The 17,227-nt window shown below is 40.5% G+C and overlaps 1 protein-coding gene across 2 annotated transcripts in view; it reads left to right on the top strand.

The window, feature by feature from the left end:
- limk1a (LIM domain kinase 1a) overlaps window positions 1–17,227 on the top strand; it is a 57,730-nt gene that overhangs the window by 15,273 nt on the left and 25,230 nt on the right. For both annotated transcript variants that reach the window (XM_034225491.1, XM_034225492.1), the window contains one exon: window positions 14,974–15,112. In XM_034225491.1, coding sequence (XP_034081382.1) covers window positions 14,974–15,112 — 139 coding nt within the window. The remainder of the gene's footprint in view (window positions 1–14,973; window positions 15,113–17,227) is intronic.

The raw sequence follows: 17,227 nt of genomic DNA, 5'->3' as shown, positions 1-17,227 counted from the left end.
GTTTCACTTCCCCTCATGTTTTCACCCTGAAGCTCTTAAAATGACATACATGTAAAGCACGAAAACGTCATTCATTGTTTAAATTACTCTCTTCATTCAAATCTACAGGGTTGTCTATGTTATCGTTGAATGTTTTCTCCTTATATTATATATCATCGTTGTTAACCATCTTATATGTCTGTTTATGTGAGTAAAAATACTCAAGGATGACTGTGCAGCGAAGAGGCTGCTGGTTTTTCAGACAGAGATGCATCTTATCAAAACGTTGTATAGTCTTATACACGGCCTGTCTGTCTAAATGAAAGATACAAAATGCACCTTCCCACAGCCTTTAATGTAGAGTAAAGACAGTGTATATTCTAAAGCACCCAGATATTGTTCTAAACTGTATTAAAGTAAACAGGTATTATCTTGAACTGTATTGAAGTGAACATGTATTATTTGGGACTGTTTAAAGTAATCCTATATATATAAACCTTCTTACTTATACTCCATAACCCAGAGACCCTGACACACACACATACACTTCTTCCCATCAGCAGACACACACACATACACCTCCTGTCTCCATGCAGCACACACACATAAACTCCTTGACCGAGATATCAGCAACACACACACATACGCCTCCGCTTATCAGCACTCACACACACATACACTTCCCCTCACTAACACACACACATGTTCTTTTTCAAGGTTCTTTCTGGGGCCAATATAATCCCAAGCACCAATATATCTGTGTACAATGTTTGATACCAATATATCTGTGTACAATGTTTGATTGTTTGGGAAGGAATAGTTTGTGTGAAATCTTTCTTGGGAAAGTAAAGGAGTTAACCCAGGTATAAGATAAAAAGTGATTCTGACCTTGTATAGTTCCGAGGCTGTCACGCTCTGTTCAGAAGAAAAATACTTTTTCCCAGAACTCTGATTCGCTGTATTGGGCCCGACCCAAAGTGAATCCAAACAGTAAGAACACCTAGGGGAGTGAGCAACCGACCCAAACTCCTCCCCACGGACTCTGATTCGCTTAGGAGTAAAATGGGACGGAAGAGCCGACACACATCTCCGCCCCAAATATGTCCATATATACTGTTGTTTCTTCATGCAAAATGCTCCCTGTTTCTGACTGGCTGGTCCCGATATCTGTATCACACGGCAGTAGAGCGGGGAGCCCGGAGTGCTCTGTTACAGGGCACTCTGTATTTCGTATTGTGTTTTTTACTGTATTAAAATCAGGTTATTGTTATAACTTTTATGCCGGTGTTTTGAACTCCTTCTTTTATTAAATCTGACCAGGCTCATCTAAAGGACGGCGCGGAGCAGAGGTGGGCTTTAAGCCACCACTATTGTGTTTGCTCCTACAATTCTTCCCAGCATTTATATGAATATAGAATTTTGTAACCTAAAACTTTTCCTTCTCTACACATCTACTTCTTTCGTTTGAGCTCTTATGTAATAATATGATTCTTCAGGCTGTGAAATGCAAATTGACACGACATGTACCATGTTTAGGGATGGGTATCGTCTGAAATGTATCGATTGCGATTCTGCTTATCGATTCCGGTTCTTATCGTTTCGATTCCAAAATTATAAAAGAAAGAAACGTCAAATGTTTCGATAACAAAAATATCTTTATTCTTTTAGGCTTTAAAAAAAATACATGCAATACAAATGTATTACACAATAGCTGTGCTTTATTTTAACTGAGCTGTGCCTGTGGCATGCCTTGTCTTTTTCTTTTTTTAGTGTAGTGGAGCCTCACTTTAGAGCGTTTACCGCGATCCATCTTTGGTGTTATGAAGTGACTGAGCTCGTGAACTGTCTGCGGGGGAGCCTCGCTGCGGGGAAACTGTGGACCTCTGTCGCCTGTCAGCGCAACTTACATGATGCCTTTTAAAAAATGAACGGCGGTGCCCGCCATCAACCTCCCGCTGACGACCGGCCGTTCTGTGATTCTCCAGAACACACAGATGGCCAGTCCCCCCTGTATTCCACCGTCTGCGCCGCGGGTCTACCGCGTTTAGGAAGTGTTAAGCAGAACCGAAATTGTGTATTTTGTATGGGTACCCGGTACCCAGTATTTTCTTAGCGGTTCTCATTTGGAACCGAGTTTCGGTTCCCAACCCTAACCATGTTGTTTGTAAGCTAGATACATATAATTGTATCTTGTATCATGAGAAAAGAGTCCTGTTCTGTTGTTTGACCTCTATTCCATCACATAAACGTTTATATATATATTCAATATTTTATCTACTGTAGCCTGTCATTGTTGCACTAAAGTCAGTTAGATTTCTGATTCAAGCTTGACCTTCTGATTGGTGTTCTTCTTTTACATTCATCCAGTGACATTTTGCTGTGCGTCTGCTCCAAGAACTCATCTTCTTCTTCCTCGGCCGTACGTCACCAGGGTTCAAACCTGCTGATAACATTTTCAGAGAGGAAAAAGGAGTTGTCCTCTGTTTTGATTAATCACCTGTTCCCGAGCGCCAACCTTTGGCTCTCGCTACAATACTTTAATCACATGTTAAAAATTCAATTTTGTTCCGGTTTGCACTAGATAAACTCCAGAGTTAAACCCTGCGTGTGATTATAGAAAAAAAGATGAACGCTCCAATTTTCTCTTTACTTTGTGAGTCCTGTCCCTTTTTATATTTGACCTTGAACGTTTCACTAGAAGTAAGCAAAAACAAGCTTTGTTAGCACTCAGAAAATGTATCATACTTCATACTTACTTTCATACAATGTAAGCATGAACTCTGAACTAAATGCTTCAATTTGGAAACCAGCAATTGTCACAAGCTGTGTTCTGGATCAGACCATTGAATTTGAAAGTTACTTTCCTTTCAGCACAGTATATTAGATTCCTTTGAACTTGATGATTTTGATATCTGTTCCACCTGTTAGTATTTCAGATTATAATGTCTACCCCACTGACAAAGTTCAACTTGCAAAAACTCAAGAGCTTGCGCCGGCGTCTTGAACATAAATCTGTTGACATTAAAGCACCTTTAGGACTCCTGTGTTGGCTTGAGTCAAACATTAAAGGTCGTTCTTGAATTCCACGAGGCTCCGTTTGTGCTACGACACACAGTGAAGTCAGCCTGCACTGTGCTGCGGTGATCAATCAAAGACAGCCTAAGATGCTGAAAGATCATTTTTTATATCGATTTTTGTATTCTACCATTTACCTCAAGATCGTTGTGATGAATAATGAAATAGTTGCTGTAATAATAGCTGTCCTCCTGTGAGCACTACAAACCATTGTGCTGTGTTTTGTGTCTGGTAAGACTATAAACACATTAATCTGTTACTCCTGAATTACCTTGACTGTATTTCAATAGACTTGTTTGAGACAACCTTTGACAGATTTGTGTCTGCCTTAGTCAAGACATTTATGTCATCATGTTAACAAAGGGACAAAAAAACCTGTCGAAGCAAAGAGGCTGCAGTTTCTGGCCCCACAGTTTCTCTCCACTGATTTCAAAACTTCAGCTCTTGGATCCGGGTCCCCTGCTGATTGGTTCAGATGTTAGCTCAACTACATGACATCTTATGGAGACGTTTAATCTTTGGTTTAATTGGAAAGAAATATATTTTATCAGTCAAACGTTGATGCATACAATATTTGACGGTTCCAGTCTACAGTATGAACATTTTTATTTAATTCTTGAGATATTCAGCAACACACATATTTGCTAACAAGTGCGATGCAATAATTTTTAAATTACCTTACAAGACAGTAAAGGAAGAATATAACTCTCATTATACTTGAGTAGAATGACAGTTAGCAAGGCTTAAAAATGTTATAATACGATACGATATACTTTATTGTCCCCGTAAGGACATTTGTTCTGGACTCCGTCCTGCAGTTCCGCATACATGTACATATACAAACATAGTAGACATTAAGAGACATACACATATCAGTCATACACCGTTTGAACAAACACAATACACAGACGGACATACTGACAATGACGACCTATTGCACAACCCTCATGGCCAACATTTAAAAAGTACATTTCATTACATTTGACTACATTTAATTTCATTTGAATGAAAGCAGTAATGAACACATTAATAGCAGCATATCAACCAAAGGCACTAGTATAATTAAATGTATTCATTTATAAATGTTCAGAGGTAAATGTTATAAATAGTAAGAAATAGATTTCTTTGTTTGTGAAAATATTTATAGATGAAAATATTGAGTGATATTGCTTTGTTTTCAGTAATTGGTAAGCTGAAAAAGCCTATTTGATACTGCATTCATTTTGCACTCATATTTAATTATTTCAGCCCTAAATGGGTCTGGAACTCGGTTACCTGAACTGACTCTGGGTTGATTCACCCTCCGGGGTTCCTTCGCGTGTCACTATCCTCTGTTTGTGGCTCAGCTGCTGGAGACAACGCTCTAAACTGTTTTGTGAAAGCGACCTGATAATGAACAGGAAATCTGCTGTCTCTGCTGAACAACACTCAGCATGGTTCCCAGAGCTCGCTGAAACCTTTTTATCATTTCCTCTCAGAGGAACAAGTGAGACGGCCCGGACCCCTCCGTCCTGACAGGCCGTCAGTCAGGGCGGCTTAACGCTCACAAAGGAAACTGCTGCCGTGCACATCATTGACCCAGAGCCTGCCAGCGCTCCTGTTTACCCTCTGAATGGACCACCGGGCCACTAATAAAGATATTCTCTCCCACAGCAAACGCAGAGCCAAACTGCAGAGGGGCACGGCTTTAGCTACTGTTTAAAATGCACACCCTGCTCTCTTTTTCTGTGGTTTAGTTTGTTAACTGTAGCAAAACGTTCCTCAGGGGTTAATGATGCAGAGCTTCTGTTTGCCAAGGTCAAGAGAAAACACTGAAGCCTGATTGGCTGTTGGGTTTCGAACCCGAACAGAGAGAGGTGTGGGGGTTGGCGAGAGGTAATGCTTTTTATGAGAGGGTGACATCATCGCTATGGCATTCTGTGTTGCCATGGAGAAGTGGGAGGAGGGGAGGATACAACAAGGGGAACAAAAACAGGCGCTCGTGGGAACAAGATGAATGTCCTTGAGAGAGAGTGTGTGTGTGTGCGCGTGTGTGTGTGTGTGTTTGAGAGGGAGATTCCAACCACAAAAGGGAAACTAACAATTACTTTCTTCGTTCATTAATTTGAGACTTATTTTCTCAATCTATCACCAGAAAAGTGGTGATAGAAAATGTCCCACTTTCAAAGGTGATGTCGTCAATTTTTTTATTTAGTTATTTTCAGATTACTGTCATAGAGAAGTAAAGAAACCAGGAAGAATATTTACATTTAAGAATATGATATTTATTACCTTTTTTTCTTAATATATGAGTCAAATCAATAATTTATTATCAAAATAGTTGGCGGATAATTGAATAGTTGACTAATGTATAAGTGTAACACACACAAACACACAGGTACTGTACATTAATCCTTTAAAATAAAATGGGGTGAAAATCTTGGCACTGACTGGACCAGGAATCTCCGTCTATTTATGTCTCCTCTGAGAGGAAAAGAGAGGGGTCTCCCCCAGACAGTCTGCCATTTCCTCAGCTTGACTTTCACCCCTGTGTGTGTTGTGTGTGTGTGTGTGTGTGTGTGTGTGTGTGTGTGTGTGTGTGTGTGTGTGTGTGTGTGTGTGTGTGTGTGTGTGTGTGTGTGTGTGTGTGTGTGTGTGTGTGTGTGTGTGTGTGTGTGTGTGTGTGTGTGTGTGTGTGTGTGTGTGTGTGTGTGTGTGTGTGTGTGTGTGTGTGTGTGTGTGTGTGTGTGTGTGTGTGTGTGTGTGTGTGTGTGTGTGTGTGTGTGTGTCTTACACACAAACCCCTTGTCTCTTTCTCAGAGGTTGTATTTTCTTTGTCTGTGAGGATTTCTGTGTATCCTGCAGAGACAGTAACATCAACTGAGCACTTTTTCATGAAATAGACACATTTGTTTCCATCAGACTCGATACGCTCAACGTTTATTGTCCAATCCTCTTTTCTTTTTTTCTTTTTTCTGGAAGGCACAAGCAGAACGGTGTATTATTGGCTTATCGATCAGAAGTACTCAAAAGCATTTCTGCTGTCTTTGCAGATAGAAAGGAGACGGATGTCCTTCTGAGCTTGGCACAGATGATGGAAGACTTAATAATTAATGAGGACATACACATGTGTGTGTTGGGGGGGTTTGTGTTGAGAGGTGTGGCTCCTCGTAAACCTTTCAGCTTTGCATCTGTCCGTTGATAGTGAACCTGCTTGCACCTCCACCAGAACACACACACTGTTTCCTTTTCACTCCTTCTGCTTCCTGCAGCCGTGTCAGCCCACACGTCATTTAATGACCCGTGGCCCTCACACACAAACACACACACACACACAAACACACACACACACACACATACACACACACACACACACACACACACACAAACACAAAATGCTGACCAGAACTGGATGGTCAGCAAGGTTTGTGTGGGAGGCTCTGGTTTGGTTTCATTTTACTGTGAGGCTTTAAGGGCTCATCTTGAAACAAGTCACACTGAGATAAATATAATATAGGAGCTGCATGTTTGCATATAAGAGCTTTTACACACTGCTTTGTTCAAATAAAGCTGCACCTATTTATCGATTCATTGTACAAAAATAGTGAATATATGTCAAGTGGTCATTTCAAGCTGACTGTTTTTCTTTGGGGGAAAAAAAAATGGACAAACTGGAGTTTACGACAAAATTGGTTGGTGAACAAAATAAGACTGGATGTCTGCTGCTTTTACAGAGCTATTGCCTCCGGACTGCAGTTTCATTAATTCTCCCTGGACCACGGGTCGTGGAGGAGGTATATTGACGGTCTTTAGGAGCAGTTTATACTGCAAACCCACACCGTCTATCTCATTCTCCTCCTTTGAACTGAGCCTGTTTGAGCTGGGACAGATTAATCCTGTACTATGTGCGGTGGTCTACCGCCCGCCCGAGTACAACAACTATTTTATAAAGGAGTTCTCTGAACTATTGGCCGGTATCGTGATTCGTGACAAACTATGACAGCGTTGTGATTGTCTGGGATTTTAACGTGCATGTCTGTTGTATTTCTAAGCCAATAGCTAAAGACTTTCTCGATGTTGTAGATGCTTTTAACTTCGTATCTGGCCCCACTCAAGAGCATGGGCACACTTAGACCTAGTTTTATCCCATGGTCTGCCCATTTCAAATGTCAATGTGTGTGATGCAGCTTTATCAGATCACCTGCCTGTGTTATTTGATTTTATTCTGCCCTGTCATAGTCTTAAATCATGCGCTCCTGTCCGTCACGGTCGTATGATGAAACCTTCCACTGCTACTAGTTTCTCCCCTGCATTTGTAAACTTAGCCCAGTCTGATACTATGTCCTCTGACTCCCTGGACACTGGGCAATTAACCTCAGCCTTTCTCTCTACCTGCACTGGAGCTCTTGACATTGTTGCTCCCCTGAAATTCATGCGCCCCAGAGCTGAATCTGAGTTATTTTTCTGATATTATTTCTAGTAACTTAAACAAACCTTGTGTTCTTTTTAAAACCATTGATGCTATGTTAAACTCTCCTTTATCCACTTGTATTGAAGCTTCAACTGAGGTTTGTGAAACATTCCTCTGCTATTTTATAGACAAGATCTCCACTATTAGAGCCTGTATCTAACCACCCTCTTTTGACCCCTCCTTTGACATCACATGCACTGCTGTCTTCCAGCAGTTTGGACCTGGCTGTGTCGTTGTCATCTCTCAGTGACATTGTTACTAAATTAAAACCCTCATCCTGTCCCACAGAACCAGTCCCTCCTCAACTTTTCAAAGAGATATGGGACACTATTGGATCTAATGTCCATATATTATAAATAGCAGCCTAGAGTCCGGTTCTGTGGCAGTTTATTTCAAACAAGCGGTTGTGGCACCCCTGATAAAAAATAAAAAATCTGGACACTTCTGTCTTCTCAAATGACAGACCCATCGCTAAGCTTCCTTTTATCTAAAAAATATTGGAGAAAACCATACTCTTACAGCTGCAGTCTTTTATACATGCACACAATATGTTCGATATTTTTCAGTCCGGTTTTAAAGTGCTTCACACACAGTACTGAGTCTGCCCTTCTAGGGTATTCAATGACCTCCTGGCTACTACAAACTCTGGTGACTCTGCCATCCTTATGCTCTTAGACCTCACAGCTGCCTTTGATACGATTGACCACTCCATCCTTATCTCTCATCTAGAGCACTGTGTGGGTATCAGGGGCACTGCCTTTGAGTGGTTTGGGTCCTATTTGTCCCAGAGATCTTTCTCTGTTAGACTTGGTGACTTTACATCCTCTTCTGCCCCCCTATCCTGTGGATTTCCCCAAGGTTCTACTTTGGGGCCCATTTTATTATCCTTATACCTTCTCCCCCTTGGACTAATTTTTTGAAAACATGGCGTCTCCTACCACCTTTATGCGGACGACTCCCAAATATACCTACCCCTAAAAAAAAAACACCAGCTCTCTGATGCCCCTGGTTGACTGTCTTAATGACTTAAAGGCCTGGATGGCGCTAAACTTTTTAAACATAAATGAGGTCATTGTATTTGGACCAAATGGTGATGTCCCTTCCATTGACCTGGGTTCCCTGCAACCGTATGCAAAACCCATGGTCACAAATCTGGGACGTCAAAATCGACAGTGCTTTTAAATGAGATAAACAGATAAACTCTGTGGTTGAGTCCAGTTTTTATCACTTGAGGCTCCTGTCTAAAATTAAACCGGTTTTATCCTTTTTAGACTTTGAGCGTGTAATTTATGCCTTTGTTTCTACGCGTCTAAATTACTGTAATGCACTTTATGCCGGCCTAAACCAGACCACGCTGGCACGCCTGCAGCTGGTACAAAATGCTGCAGATCGGCTGCTTACAGGAACACGCAAGCATGAGCACATCAGACCAATTCTGACTTCCCTCCACTGGCTTCCTTTTAGAGTTCATTTTAAGATTGTATTGTTTGTTTTTCAATCGCTTAATGGGCCCTCAGTACATCTCTGACCTCCTAAAGGTGTACACCCCCTTAAGGGCTTTGAGTTCGGCCGATCAGCTGCTGCTAGTAGTCCCTAAAACCAAGAAAAAGACCAGGAGAGATCGAGCCTTCTCAGCGCCCCCAGGCTCTGGAACGACCTGCCCCCCCCCCATGTCAAATTGTCGCCCACCCTCCAAACTTTTAAGTCCCGTCTAAAGACCCACCTCTTTTTCCTCGCTTTCGAGTCAGTCTGAGCTATGTTTTATCGATTTGTATGCCTTTATTGTCTGTCCTTAGCCTTTATGTACCTTGTATTAATTCTTATGTGTGCCTTTTATCCTTTTATCTTTTCTTATGTGTGCCTTTTATCTATTATTATAATATTATATTTTATTATAATGTTGTGTTTGGTGTGAAGCACTTTGGTAAACCCTCTGTTTTTATTATGTGCTATGGATTGGATTGGACTACAGTATAAGATAAGGGATTTTACTCAATATTAGTTTGACATGTTATTGACCAACAGTCAATTAATTAATTGAAGAAGCGTAATGGCCACTCAGAGAGCGCACTTTTCTGTCAATGCTGTTTCCAATTGATAAATCAGCATCTGCATCAAAGTGTATTAGATTCTTCCTTGGCCCAGCCCTGATTCCTGCTGACAAACAACCAAACTAAACCACAAACTATTGCAAGATAATTTGTTAAGAAGTTAATAGAATAAATAATTGTCAGTCCCAAGAGTACACACAGGTATGTACTCTTCTTTAAAAACCTTTACAAAATATAAACTCAACCTTGTAAAAATGATATTTGAGCAGCTGCAGGGCAGACTCATGTTTGAGCTGCAGCTGAAATGTTAAACCACAGAGTTCTGCTTGCTTAGCAACAGGCTTCTGAAATAATGGAAGCATTTAGATCTTATTAATAATGAATTGTCCATCTGCATATCTGCCATTTCCCTGACCACGTGTGTGTTTCTGTGTGACCTCAACCTAATTCAACTGTTATTGATTCATCTCCAGATTGTCTTCTGTTTTAACTGAAACTATTAATCAATTGCTTTAGTTTAACCCCCATTAACAAACAAAAAACCTATAATTGTATCTGATGAACATGAAGGGTGACATAATGCTGATGAGGCCTATTTCTAATTAGTTGTGGCAAGTCATTAATATGAAATGATTGTAACGTATTTACAGTTTAGTCGTTCAGTCCCTAAGGGAATATCATTTCCTTCATTCATTCAGACCTGATGTTGTTTTCCTTAGGTCATGAATATAAACTGGGACTAATGAATCAAGTCAAGCATTGACCCGGGTCAGACTGCCAGCTTGATAAATAGTATGCACAGTCATTGAAAACACATTACATCATGAAACTGTCCAATGAGAACATATCACTGGCAGTAATACATGTGTTTAATAGCAGACTAATAACACCAGCACATGGAAAATGTATCTGGCATACCATCATTTTATAAAACAGAGTCTGTTTGGTTGATTACTTCCTCTGGAAATGCAGCTTATCGAGAACCGCTTATCCAAACAAACCTTACCTTGGACTTAAGAAAAACTTGTGAACTTAATCGGATGGACAAAAACTCCTTTTATTTTTGTTAGATTATTTCAATCAAACACACACACTTTTCTGTGTTTGTACTGAACTACTATTTTAAAAGTGTTTTCATTCACATTAAGATTCATCACAAACCCTTTTGCCTTTTGACCTCTAAAATAAAAAACAGTGTCTACTTACTTATCTACTAACTTACAAGAAACAGTGAAGATTATAAATGTCAGATAACAAAATACCTCTGTATGAATGTGAACTGGTGGATACAGATTTTTGTTGTAAAAGCTCTTTGAGTGGTTGCAAAAACTAGAAAAACTCAATATTGAAATGTAACATTTGCATTTTGCCATGATGACACAGACTTTTATTTCTGGATTGTTCTTTCAAAAACCCTTCAAGTTTACAATATCTTATTAAATATTGGAGGGGTTCTGCCCCCCAGGTTGTGAACCACTGACCTGGCAGACAAAAGTCTATGAAAATAGGCGTCTGAGGTTACAGAGGCTCCAGATAGAGTAAGTGATTGTGACAGCACTCTGCTGCAGTCGAATGTTAGTGAACACAGAGGGAGGAAGGTGAGAGGCCAGGGAGGAGGCTCTCTCCTTTTGACCTGGAAAAGGGCATGTATTACTCCCCCAGACACTCTTAACTAATTCCATCAGGGATTTGAGCAGGAAGGGGGACAGTTGCAGATTTACTATCCCCACTCTCGTTCTCATCTTCGCTGTCATTGGTTGTTAGCGGACCCTCAGGGATCCAGCAGGATTTCATGGTGTCTGAGATCTGCTCCCTCTCACTTCTTTTTGGGTTTTATTTATGTCTGATCATCCTGTTTTTCTTTTAACGATTATAGATTGCTTTGATGAAGGAATGTTACTTTACATTTTCATTTTTTCACAGTGCGGTTTGAGCACAGAGCGTGTGAGTGAGGGGCTGCTAAGCCTCGTATTCTGCTAGATTTTGGGAGGATCATAGCAGAGTGGGCAAAGACTCTTGAGTCTTTCACACTGATAATCCTCTTAAGCATCCGTGCCAATGCACACACCAACAGTCACAAAAAAATAAATTTGAACACATGCTAACTGGAGAAAGCATAGATTTTTTTAAGAAATGACTGTAAATGTTGAGTTTTAACCGTGCTTGCCTGTCTCCTTCACCTCTGAGATAAGATTCATGTCCTGAAGGCAGAGATGTGGCGTCTCCTGGGTCTCTGGGAGTCTATAATGTATTCACTCATATCTTTAATACTCTGTTGCCACTCCCAGATCTGCTCCAGGAGGTTTCACTATGTATAAACTGAACCGTAGAGTATTAAGATCCCTCCTTTTTCTGTGTGTGTGTGCATAAACCCATCTATGTGCACATGTGTGTATCCTCCCCAGGTATGACTTTGCCCCAGCAGGGGTTTGCAGGATGCGTGTGTGTGCAGTAAAAAGCAGTTGTTGAGATGGCAGAAAGCCATGACAGCTGAGTAGCTCCTGGCTCGATGCTGCAGACGTCTTCTGGAAGCCTTGACCCACTTCCAAGTCTCCTCCTCCCCCCATGCCCACCCAAACATGCTGCATAGGGAAGCAGCTCTGCCCCAATCTGCTGAGCTGCAGTGAAGCTCTGCATGCAGATGCTGAGGAGAGGGGGTGCCTGTCTAAAAAATACAGTTTCCTGTGTGTGTCTGCATGTGCTGCAAGGTTGTGTGTGTGTGTGTGTGTGTGTGTGTGTGTGTGTGTGTGTGTGTGTGTGTGTGTGTGTGTGTGTGTGTGTGTGTGTGTGTGTGTGTGTGTGTGTGGTGTGTGTGTGTGTGTGTGTGTGTGTGTGTGTGTGTGTGTGTGTGTGTGTGTGTGTGTGTGTGTGTGTGTGTGTGTGTGTGTGTGTGTGTGTGTGTGTGTGTGTGTGTGTGTGTGTGTGTGTGTGTGTGTGTGTGTGTGTGTGTGTGTGTGTGTGTGTGTGTGTGTGTGTGTGTGTGTGTGTGTGTGTGTGTGGGTGTGTGTGTGTGTGTGTGTGTGTGTGTGTGTGTGTGTGTGTGCGCAGGCAGGCAGGCTTACAGTAGTTGCAACACCTTGGGCAAAGTCACAGAGTTGCTACTTCTGCTGATTATATTAATGTTCACTACAACTTGACATGTTCAACTGCAAGTATCTGATAAAGAGGAAAAGAATGGGCAACATATCACCGCACAGATTCGGGTCAGAGCACTAGGTTTGTTTATAAGTGACACAAGGACAAAGTGTTCATGTCATTTTAATGTTAAAAGCATTATTTTATTTTAACTTTAAACGTTTCCAAAAATGGGAACCTGCCCTGAGGAATGTATGAACTATTATTTGGGGATTTCTTTAAACCTAACGTGCAAAAAAACATTAGGTTTTCGGCCAGAATATGAGTCAACAGCAGGACATTGACATGAGACCAGGGAAAAGTGAATTATTCTGCTCGAGCTCTTGATATTTCCAGAGCAAACAGCCCTGGGTTTAAGCCCTCCTGAGCTGGGAGGAGGCCAGACGGCTGGCTGATGGAGGGAAGCTCCACTGGGAAGGAGTGGAGACACTCACTTAGTCATGGCCGTTAGACACAGACAGATTTATACAGATTACAAGCACATACAAGCCTGCAAGCAGCAGATGCATGTGCACCAACGCACATATACAGAAATGCTTTTAATATAGGCAAAGGGATTAGCACACATTTTGATTCATGGCCAGATGCAGAGAATATGCACGTCGACAAATGCATGAAGATATGTCTGCAGTAAGTCATAGAGAAACAAATTATGAGTTAAAAAAGAAATAATGAGTTAAATTATATTGTAAAATCCTTTTGGATTTGATAAAAATTATCATCTTTCATAACATCCCGGGATTACCTTTACTTGTCTGCTTTGACGTGATTATTTCTAATATCAAACCAGATCTGCAGAATATTTTGTCTGCTTATTTCTATTGTTAGCGAACTTAAAATGTGTCTGTCATATCCTCCCTTAAGGCTCTTTGTCACCATATTATCATTCTGAGTCTGTCTCCAACTCTCTGTCATCGCCCTTCAGTCTGCCAGCATCTGATGTTTATCAGGCTGACGTCACACCGGACTTTTTAGGCAGCTTGCATTTTAACTCTAGTGACAGACCAGACTGATATTTACAGATGAGTATGTCTAATGGTGTCTATTATCAGACTGTCTGTACAGAATGAAGATTGAAAACTCAGTCTTACCAAAATACCTAAACATTTATGCTGTGGATTGTTTCTGGAGAACTGAAGGCCTACAAGTGTTCAAGACTGCTTAAAAACATGAGATGGCATGATGAGCCATTTTCATATGATGAAATGCTGATTTATTTTTTATTAAGAAGGTAATGTCAATATTGAGCTAGGCTATGCTAACCAGCAAACTTTCTGGAAATCTAACGTTAGTGAGCGCTGATGGCTAACAGCCATTAACCATTGAACATCGCTTTTTCCCTTTTCAACACCTGATGAGTCAGTCACCAGATTGACACACACAGTATAATTTCTTTAGTTGATGTTTTTTTTATTTACATTACTTACTCACTTATGAAGGTTGGAATTCTGTGACCTGAGTATGATTTTTAGCTACTTGCTTTTATTTTGATAACTGTTACCAATATAGTGGTATGCTACCATTATATTCGGGTAGGTTAAGAAGATAGAAGGAACTAGTTATAAAGTTAAGAAGATATAGTTAGCCTATGTGAAAAAGTATTTGCAGTTTCTAGCAACATTTATTACAATTTAAGTAGCTAAAATCTGATAAAACAACAGAAATGTCCATTTCAACACAGCAATCTTTAATTATATTGTAGGTCAAAAACAAACACCAGGATGCTAAGCTAAATTACATTTATTATCCAACTAAAACATTTAAATAAAGTTTGACTTCTGATACTGATTGATGTTGGTTGATGATGTTTCTATACCGGACAGACTGCTCTGAAAATCTTGTTGTTATAGTTGACTGCAATGACATGAGTTATTTTGTTTCTGTGTTCTTACCTCTACCATGACATATACTATGTTTAGAAGAACAGTCACGCTTGTGTGTTTTGGTGTGATCTCATTTGTCTGATCCACCTCAGCAGTGCTGGTGAGATAGATCCACAAAGGGACTTATATTATTGATGAGAGCTATAATTTGGGGCACTGCGGGGTGTCATCATTACAAGTGTTAAAGTGTGATTTAAAGATTGCAGTACAACATAATATTCTATCAACACAATAACAACCTCACTCACTGTCCTGGAGGTGTTGTAGATACAGATGATGTATGTCAGTTTAGCATTTTCAAAACATCATTATGATAGTTAATGATTATAGGCTATGCTTTTCGGCATAAAAAGGTTTAAAGTTGTTGCTTAACTTATTTTTCTGTCTTTTCTTCCCTCAGGTGTTGTGAGTGCAGCGCCTCACTGTCACACTGGTATTATGAAAAAGAAGGACGGCTCTTTTGCAAGAAGGACTACTGGGCCAAATTCGGGGAGCTGTGCCATGGCTGCAACGACCCGATCACCACCGGCCTCATCATGGTAAGAGCATCCACCCGCTGACACTCCTCTCTCATCACCCCCTGGTTCTTTGTCTGCTTATCAACCTCGAGTTACAGCTCGCAGACACACACCTGAGTCCATACATCTATAGCCTCACTGACTGGTGTGTGCCAACATATACACATGCTTGTAGGATCCGTGCCAGACCTGTAACTGACCCTGATGGCTCAGACTGTTGTGTCAGATTGTCTTACAGACCACCAGTGAGAGTCAGAGCTGTTGTTGTGACACAGGAGAGCAGGGTGGTTCATGTGCAGAATAGATGTGGTCACAGCACCGGAAAGCCAATAAACAATAGAGTGGCCCTCCGCTGATAAGTGCTGCTGCATTATAGAAAAGACAAGATACCAGCATCAAAAGAGAGTTGTGTCTATTTGTTGATTAGTGAAGAAGAAACTGATCAATACTGTATGTCTGTGAAATAGAATACGTTGTCATAAACATTGCCCTAGCAGCCTCACAAATGCAGGTGCAACGCAATTTTCCTTATGCTCCAAATTAAGTCTCCCCAGCTGAGGCAGTAGGACAGGAGCAGCTGAGTTTATGTTAAAGCTGGTTAGGGAACATTATGATCTCTTCAGCCACAAACACAGACCACCTCTTAGAACAAGTGCAAGGACATTCTCAAGGCTTGACAAAGAAAGGCATACAGGTAATTTAAGTCAGACATGTAATTTAAGTCATGTCTTATTGTTGATCAACAGAAAGTTCATTAGGAAAGGTGTATAAACTAGTATACCACATTTCCAGCTTTTCTGTCGCAAGGATTCGATTAATCTGATTTGATGATAAACTAATTATCGTTTTGTTTAAAACAAGATATCTCAAGACGTCAATTTATTAGTTATTTATGATAGTCATTTTCCTATTTTAACAACTGTTAAACCGTTCTTTCTTCTAATGTATTTGACATATCACTGAATCAGTTCTGCCAGCTTTTCAGTTTGTTTGACAGAGCCGCTGCAGGCTTTATAAACAATTTCACTGATAAATGAAGGTTTCACATAAACTGGTGGGTGTATTTAGAAATGTCAGTACATTTGAATAATGTTCAGCAACAGCAGACTTTACACATTCCTCCCCGCTCTTTCATCACTTTGCAGAGTTGTTTTTAGTATACCACCCATAGAGGTACATTTAGATGTATCAGCCACGGCAGCTGACGATATGAAAAATGTCATCTGTATTTGGAAATATTTGAGCCTCATATTCTGGAAAACGCCCGCCTGTCTACTTAGCATGAAGCTTTTATGAGAAAAATGTTAACTAATCATTTGCATTTTTGTCATTATAGACAGTGAAATAAGTTCTTTCTGAAGTGGGATTTGACCTAAATGATCATAATTTGTAGTGAAATTGTACACATTTTTTAATATAATCTTTTTTACATTTATCTTTAAATACCAGTACTGCTAAATTATAATTTTTTATTTACTTTTTATATCATTTTTGATAAAGAAAATGTGGCTGTTACAATATAGTTTCGTGGCAAGTTAAGGCTCCCAAATCCCAGACCACTGACTTGATAAATAATTTACTGACTAAGATGGTTAAAATAAAAAGCCTAGTTCATTCCTTGCACATAAAGTATCTTCTTTGACACATGTGCCTCCCGGTCAGATACAGCAGCAAGAAGCTTCTGGCAGGTCATGTGTCATGGTCACGATAAGCACAAATCATTCATGGCTCGACCTTTCTCCCCATCTCTGAGAGGGTGTGTTTGTGTGTGTGTGTTTAGCATGTATTCTGCCTCCAGACAGCTTGCCCTTTGCAGTGCAATCTCAGTAATGAAACATTTAGGAGACTCTAAAGTGAATAAGGTGAAGATATTGCAGCACCGACTCTCCTCCTCTTTCTCCTTCGTTGGTTTATTTCTCCTCTTACGGAGCAAAAACACTGATTGACCGTCCTGCAGTACACTCAGCCTTTCATTGCCAAAATGGCCTGACCAATTGTATTACTGCGTAGATATGAAGGACAGCTCCCTACGTCTGAGCCACACCCAGAAATAAGACTTCTACTGCGTCAGTCCTGCACCGTCACTTGGTCATCTGTGCAGATAAGCAGGGAACACAGTCCTATTTTAAAATTCCC

The sequence above is a fragment of the Gymnodraco acuticeps genome, unplaced genomic scaffold, assembly GCF_902827175.1.
Source record: "Gymnodraco acuticeps unplaced genomic scaffold, fGymAcu1.1, whole genome shotgun sequence".
In the NCBI taxonomy this organism is placed as follows: domain Eukaryota; kingdom Metazoa; phylum Chordata; class Actinopteri; order Perciformes; family Bathydraconidae; genus Gymnodraco; species Gymnodraco acuticeps.
This window is presented reverse-complemented; position numbering and strand designations above follow the sequence as displayed.